Source organism: Schistocerca piceifrons, chromosome 1 (genome assembly GCF_021461385.2).
Source record: "Schistocerca piceifrons isolate TAMUIC-IGC-003096 chromosome 1, iqSchPice1.1, whole genome shotgun sequence".
NCBI classification, from domain to species: Eukaryota; Metazoa; Arthropoda; class Insecta; order Orthoptera; family Acrididae; genus Schistocerca; species Schistocerca piceifrons.
The window spans coordinates 1,005,167,252-1,005,175,143 of record NC_060138.1 but is presented as its reverse complement, the minus strand read 5'-3'; the positions used below and the strand labels follow the sequence as shown (position 1 = coordinate 1,005,175,143).

Sequence of the window (7,892 nt, the reverse complement as noted above, 5' to 3'; positions counted from 1 at the left end):
CATGGGTGTGTGTGATGTCCTTAGGTTAGTTAAGTTTAAGTAGTTCTAAGTTCTAGGGGACTGATGACCTCAGAAGTTGAGTCCCATAGTGCTCAGAGCCATTTGAACCAGAATCTAATGATTCACTGCTTTTTTTACAAGTTCTAGACGCTGGGCGTCTGTGCCTGATCTTGCAATGAAAACAGACTCCTGACAAAGCAAAAAGATTTAGTGTGCGAACGATTTCGGAAACCTTGCGATATGGAGGCACATTGGGTTACAGGACCCTTAGAGTGCTCGAGTGTGTGGAACAAGGAGTAGGAGCCTACTTTCATCAGAAGGCACAGAAATCATGCTTATGGGAAGATGAAATAAAATAGAATGGATCATGACACGAAAACGAAGGAAGAAAATATCATGAATGGCTGGGAGATTCTGTTGTCACCAACCACATTTTGCAAGCTGCAAATCCCTGGAGATTAATTGAAAACAACTAAGCATGAAATGCTTGAACGACAATAGAATTTAAAACAACGATAAGAAATCCACTACGGTATACAGATCCAACAGAAGTATGTATCTAAATTACACAAACGTTAACTATCCAGCCAACGTACATATGAAGTTCTTGTCTAGGGACAGGTACACATTCAACATGCGTAACAGTGAGTATAACCACAAAAATTTTAAGTTCGCATTGTACTTGTTAGTAAAGAAATCTGCAAACAACAGGCAGTCACTGCATAAGATGCAGCAGATAACTCTATATCAAAATTTACTCACCTGAGTGTTCCTATTCGCTCTTCTTCTCTGAACAAAGTGCTGCAGTTCCTCAGTACGTAGCAGCACTCACGATACACTTGTCATGTCATGACGCGGGGGATGGGGTGATGGCTGTGACTCGCAGGGGCACACTCGCGCGGTACGATCGTAGCAGCGGCGTGGGCTGTGAGGGTGAATGGCTGCACGACGGTGAATGTACGTGCCCCAGGCGTTGAGGCCAGGACCCTCATGAAGGCGAACGTGGGCGGCGCGGCGTCTGATGGGCCATGCAACTGGGAGACAGCAACAGCAATATCTACAACGCGGATATCTCTGCCAGTAACCAGCGTGGCGGCAAGGCAAAGTGGCCGACCACATTTACAGTGTTTAAACCTTGGTATCCAGCATGAGTGACCGAGCGGTTCTAGGCACTTCACTCTGGAACCACGCGACCGCTACGGTCGCAGGTTCGAATCCTGCCTCGGACATGGATGTGTGTGATGTCCTTAGGTTTATATAGTTCTAAGTTCTAGGGGACTGATGACCTCAGATTTTAAGTCCCATAGTGCTCAGAGCCATTGGAAGATGGTGGCATGTGGTCATCCTGGACGATGCTCAGCGACAATGCAGGACTGTACAGAACAGACGGAAACAATAGTGTAGCTGGGCAGCGAGCCGGCCGGAGTTCGAACTTGCACCCCACTAGGGCCCACAGTGTACAAATTGTTCGAAGGACACGTACAGAATCAAGTTACCACGGCAGTTCCCAGGTTATGTACACATTCGACTGGAATACTTCAAACTTTCGATGTACAGGAGTCTGAAAAACACGCTACCGCGGCGCTGATACTAGTAGCCTACATGAAGTTTTCAAGTTTAACGGCTCATGGTATATATTTCTACAAAAGCCCACTCAGGGATGTGGCCGGTAACAGAAGTTAGTGACCCACCGGCGTGAAAAAATTAAGCTCGCCACATGCAACCTCAGCTCGAACTTGAGCCTTCAGCTAACTACGACGAATTCGTGGGTGCTGGATGGCTGTGTTATCTTGTACCGGTGTGCTGGGGTTCCCTGTCTCGTAGTCTCAGCTGGTGTATGTGCTGTATGGAATACCATACGCACCGGGTTAGTATAACGAACATCTGACAGTGGGGGTAAGATTTGGGGGGGGGGGGTATATATAGGGTGTCCAATTTATCTTGACCACCGTAAATAACTGTTTGTCCAGATGAAAAGTACAAAATGCTTCAAGAAAATGTTCTTTAGCCGTCAGGGGGTCATCAATCAGCTTGATTGCCTTCGTTATAGCTTTGTTCTTTACAAAGATATGAACAGTGGTATGCCTTTTTTAAATGGAACCCTGTATCCTTTATTCGGTAATTCATTTCCTCTCCTACAGACCTATTCAAAAATATATCACAATGTACCATTCACTGAAACACAAAATTAGTAGATTAATGGGACACCCTGTATATATGATGAGCTGGTTGGTTAATGTTTCGCCAAAGGCAATACTCCCGCCCTAGACGTCATAGCAGGCTGTTCTGACAGGACGTCGCCACTGGATGGTAATGACAACATTTGCTCTGATTTCCTTGTCTGGGAAGTTCCTCTAGAGCTCTGTCAGAATTATAAGCTTTCCCACCTTTGTCTTCCACAGGCGCTGGCTGGCGTCTTCCATGTCGTCAGCGAGCTGAATCGGTACTATTGCACTCTGAATACGTCTTCATGCATAGCGGTGCCTGGACTTCAGGCTGACGTCCCCTTCCCTATCCAAGATGTCGTTCTGCTGTTTGGCACAGGCCAGTTCACCTCCACGACGGACTCGTGGCACAGCCACAGAGGGCCCCAGTTTTGATGTTAAGTTTTTCGCTGATCTCAATTCTCAAATTCCTCATTAACTTCATCTTTCTTTGGTTTGCTCACAGTCCATATTCTTTATGTACCATAATGTTAGAGCCTTGTAATCTTCTTAATTTTCGTTGTTGACAGCAATGGCGTTGTGAAATATACTTCTGGGTCGACAAACACTACGAATGTATCTTGATTTTTTAAAGTCTTTTTTCCGTTATCAAGTGATACGTTAAAACAAGTTACCCGTCCTAATCCAAACCGATCGTTGCCTGGGAGATCCTTATTTTTATTTTCCAGCGTTCCGTTCATTATTAGTAACACACATGCATGATATATAAAGCTGTTGTGCGATAGTTCTCGCATTTATCTGCCCTTGCTACCTTTGAGGTTGTATGGATCTTCAGGAAATATCTGACGTTATATCTCCAATCTCATGCATTCTGGGAATAAACTTGAACAGTCGTTTGCCACTTTCTCCACTGATCTTGGATATTCTAAATTGATGTTATGACGCCTACTGTAGTTTTTTACTGTAAGTCTTCCGAAACTGTTTTAACTTTAATTCTAGATCCTCTACGTCTACCATATTGACTCCTATTTCCTCTGCTGTTACATCATAAGACTTCTCCTCCCCCTCATAGATGCCTTCAAGGTTATTTTTCCACATATCTGGTGTGCTGCATCAGTCCTTCCGACGACCACTTCTTTTTCGATTTCTTCATGCAGCCATTTCGAATTGACTTCCCTGTACTTCCTCTGTATTTCATTCCTTAGTGGTTTATACTTCGATATTCCTGAGTTTCCTAGATTAGTTTTGTTCTCCTTTCTTTCGTCGATCAATTGAGATATTTCTCCTGTTACCCATTCCCCGCTGTTACCTTTTTTGCACCCATGCTTATAAGTCTCACTTACACGACTGCTCTTTTCAAAGATGCCCCTGCCTCCCTAACTAAGCGGTGTTGGACATCAGCGCAGGGTCTACAGCCCTTGACTACTTCAGTCATGTCTCGTCATGGCTCAGTACTTCCGTATCTCACTTCTTTGGTTCTTGATTCTTCCAGATCCTTAAACTACTCTTCATCACTAATTAATTGTGTTAAGTGCCCATAATGTGCTTCTGGGTACGCCTCACACACCAGTACTTGCTTTCGGAGTCTCTGATCGTGATGCGATCTAGGTGGAATGTTCTTGTGTCTCTGGCCCTTTTCCTAGTATATTTCCTCCTCTTGTGATTTTTAACAGTGTATTCGCAAATACTAGATGAAATTTATTGCTGTACTTGATTAATCTTTTTCCTGTGTGATTCCTATTGTGATTCCTATTACCAAGTACATATTAGCTAGTAACTCTATTACCTCATATACTGTATCTCTTCATCTTCTGCTTACGAAAATGGCGTACATATATCAGCTATTGTTACTGGAGTGCGTTTACTTTCAGTTCTGATGAGAACAACTTTATCATTAAATTGTTTACAGCAACCCAATCGCTATTCTACTTACCTATTCATAATGAATCCTACTCCCGTTATGCTATTTTATGGTACTGTGTATGTCATCATATTCTTGTTCTAAGTGAAACACTTCTTTCCATTTCACTTCATTGAACCACACTGTTTCTACACTAAGCCTTTGCATCTCCCTTTTAAGCTTGTGTAGCGTCATCATCACGTTAAAATTATCGCCATTTCACGTTGCGTGACATACTGTTATCTTTTCGATGCTTGTTCAATATTTTTCCCTTTTTTACCTCTCTCTTGCCAGTCCTCTCCCAGAGATCGGAATGGGGCACTATTCTGCAATCTTTTGCCAATGGAGATACCACAAAAACTGTTTTCAATTATTAACCAGATATCCCTTGGGCACACGTTACGTATGTTTAATATAGTGGTTTACATTGCATTCTACGACCTCTACGGTAGATCAATGCTGATTTTTTCACCTTTTAGGGGCATGTTGCCACCCCAAGGCCAAGAATGTGCGCTGCAACGCTGTCCTTTCCATCGCCCCGTTTGAATAGGCCGTTGGCAGGACAAGCATGGCCTCTTACATCAGAAATACTCGGTCGCCATTGTTGATGATTTTTATTGAAAATTCAAGCTGTGGCTGGAATCGAATCATAGAACTACAACGTTTCGAATACTAGTCTAAGACACTAATCTTGGACTCAGTGCTCTCTTTGACAACTCTCATGCTATTCTCATGATCTGAGTGCAATACACACGATGGAAGCAGCAGAGTAACTACAAAGTCATCAGTCACTACAGGTCTCTAAATCTACTCCACATAGTTTCCCGAGAATAGCATCGATTTCAACTTAGGTTTCATATTCTCCCGATCTACTTTTGTGTGGGCTGTACTGAGTTGTTACTATTCTGTTCCATTTACTGGTCGTCTGACGCCATGTCTACTTGAAGAGAGCTTGAAAAGCCGGGCTAATAATCCAGAACTGGACACATTAGCGTCTTGTGAGCGATTTCCTTTGGAAATACGCGGTTCTTTTCTAGAATCCTTCGAAAAAATCTGCCACTACTCTTTGTATATCATTCTGTTTCATAAAAGTTTCTACTATCAGCTTTCATTTTTCCACTTATTTCAATACCAATCCATATAAACCGTGGACGATGCCGAGATGGAATGGCTTCCATGCCTCAGCAATACACGTAGCAGTACCGTACGTGCAGACACAGCCGTGAGGTATCTGTGGGGAGGCTAGACTTCATGGCGTTCCTGAAGGGGGGACAGCAGACTGATGTCGACTGATCTGGCCTTCTAATATTACCCAACGATGTTTGGCACTGCGAGACAAAGAGAAGCTATAGACTTTACATTTACCGAGGAGATACAGCTTTACTTTATAGGGGGTAAACTATTCTGGAGGTAACATAGTCCTCCATATGTATCCCTGGGCAGAGACTACTCAGGAGGATATTGTCATCAAGAGAAAGAAAACTGGCGTTGTACTTGTTACCTGTCGGAATTTGCAATATTAGATCCGAATACTTCGCTACAGAGTGAAAATTTCATTCTGGAGTATTAGATCACTTTACTGGGTACGTACGTTAGAGAATTTTAAGAAAGGGAAATCTATACGTTGAATTTAGATGCAGTGGTAATCAGTAAAGGTCGGTGGTAGGAAGAAAAGCACTTTTTGCTAGACGGTAAGGCGTTATCTGAACCAAAGCAGATAGGGGTAATGCAGAAATCAGAAAATACCAATTTGCGTTCGGGGCTATGAACAGCATTGTGATCACATTATCGTAGCCAAGACAAACATGAAGACAGTCCCCACCACAGCATCACAGTAGTACAGGAATATATGACTAGTAGTTCCGCACTGGAAGAACGTTTGGTGAGGTAAAGAAAATTATGACAGTTAAGGGAGACGAAAATGTAAGTCTGTTAGGTAACGAACACGGCAGTAGGAAAAGGGGGAGAAGGAAGCATGGTAGGAGAAAATGGGTCGGCGGGGGAATAAAATAAGGAGCCGCTTGATAGAAATTTGCACAGAGTGTAATTTAATCACTAAGAAAATCTTCTGGGGTTATCAGCAGAGTTATGGAGGGTTGTTGCTGCAACGTTTAGACGAGTATATTGCTTCTCATCTTGAGGCGAAGTGTCGGGTTCATGTTTATTTCGTTCCTTTATAACCATTGGACTGCAGACTCCTCTGCCGAGAGCCCATTGTACCTCCGGGAGGGATGTCACAGACGGTGGTCGTTGCTATGGGGTGAGCAGGCGTTTGTAAAATTGAACAAGATCTGGACGTCGAATTTTGATGATACCTGCCTATTCCACAATCACTTGCACATCAGAGTATTCCTGACGTATTTTTGCGAAGGCCACGTCCCATGCGGAGTTAAGTTGGAAACCAGTGTCCCAATTGGCAAGATCGTAATATACTCTTATTTCCATTACCTCTTTTATGATCGAATCCTAGAACCATTTACTGTAGCACAGCACTTTTTTCTCATCATTGATGCATTGCTCTGTCACAGTAGTGTATTCTCTTTGGCCTGGCGAACGCTCTTCATATGTTCTGAACAACGCTGCGAGAAGTCTCGCTGTGTTTTACTCGCGTACTGCGTGCCACACTCGTACCTGATGCTGCAGACGCTAAGTGTCCATAGTCCTAGGTAGTCTTTGATTGACCTAAGCATATTCTTGATTGGAACCGTTGAGTGGAAAATGTTGCGCTCCTCAATTATCCAGGAATGTTGGCTGTGGGCGCCTCAGCGTGCGAAAGAAACGCCAAGTCCTTGGTTTCCTCTTATGGATTGTTTTCTTCCTTTTTCTTGCTCGGCTGCAGAGCGCATTTTATTTATGTCTCGGAGTATCCGTTATTGCGAATTGTTCCACGCAGATGCAAAAAACTTGGAAAGCAGACATTCCTTATCGTATACGGTTCGTGCTCTGTGTTGCATGGGGGGAGCACAGAGTTGCGTATCGCTGGATGGTGGCAGTTATGGGTGCTTAGGTAAGTGTTCACGTATCTTTTCCTTTGTAGACAGAATATTCTAGCATGCCATCAGTGTCCTTCTTCATCAGAATGTCTAGGAACGGTGGGCATTCGTATTCCTCCACGGAAAAGCACAAAGTTCTTCGAAAATTTTAGCAATATCCTTATAAACATTTTCTGCTGAAACGCATTCCATTGTTTAGAAATTCGGTTAACATATATAAAGCTATAATAAAATTATACAGTCTGTGAAATAAACAACTCAGTCACTATATTTGGATCTTCAGCACCTTGCTATTTGCAAGTACCGGTACATAACATCCAGAATTAATTTTCCGGTTACCAAAGTCATATAATAAGATAATTACGTCACTGTTATTGACAAACGTCTTTGGCATGTGCTGCGACATTAGGTAATACGAAACATTATACACTAGAGATAAATGTATTTTGGATGATGCTTTTTAGTCTATAATGCAGATGACGACGGCAGGTGCCGAATAACGTGTGGCAATATATAAATAAATAAAAGCGTAAGTTGTCAATTATTATAATTATTATCATTCACGATGATTCCTCTCTAGAAAAGCATGGAACCTCAATTCCAGTCCCTTTTTCTCTTCCCAAAACTTCTTCACTCTGTTTTTTCCTAGTTTCGTCAGTCCATTTTTTTCTATTGCTTCTTTTGTTGAGACTTGTTCAGTTTTCTTGTTTCTGGTTCTATTTTTGAACTGTTCTGTGTTCTTAACTTCTTCTTCTAAAAATTTCAATAGTTCCAGGACTTCTTGCGTTTCGTTCATCCATTTGGTCATTAGTACGTTTTTTAACGATATTAAAA

The 7,892-nt window shown here is 42.6% G+C and overlaps 1 protein-coding gene across 1 annotated transcript in view; it reads right to left on the bottom strand.

Moving 5' to 3' along the window:
* Positions 1-842: 842 nt before the first annotated feature.
* LOC124777131 (transcription factor Adf-1-like) overlaps positions 843-7,892 on the bottom strand; it is a 122,426-nt gene continuing 115,376 nt past the window's right edge. Inside the window, exon 4 of the mRNA XM_047252426.1 lies at positions 843-1,057. Within this exon, the coding sequence (XP_047108382.1) occupies positions 843-1,057 (215 nt within the window). The remainder of the gene's footprint in view (positions 1,058-7,892) is intronic.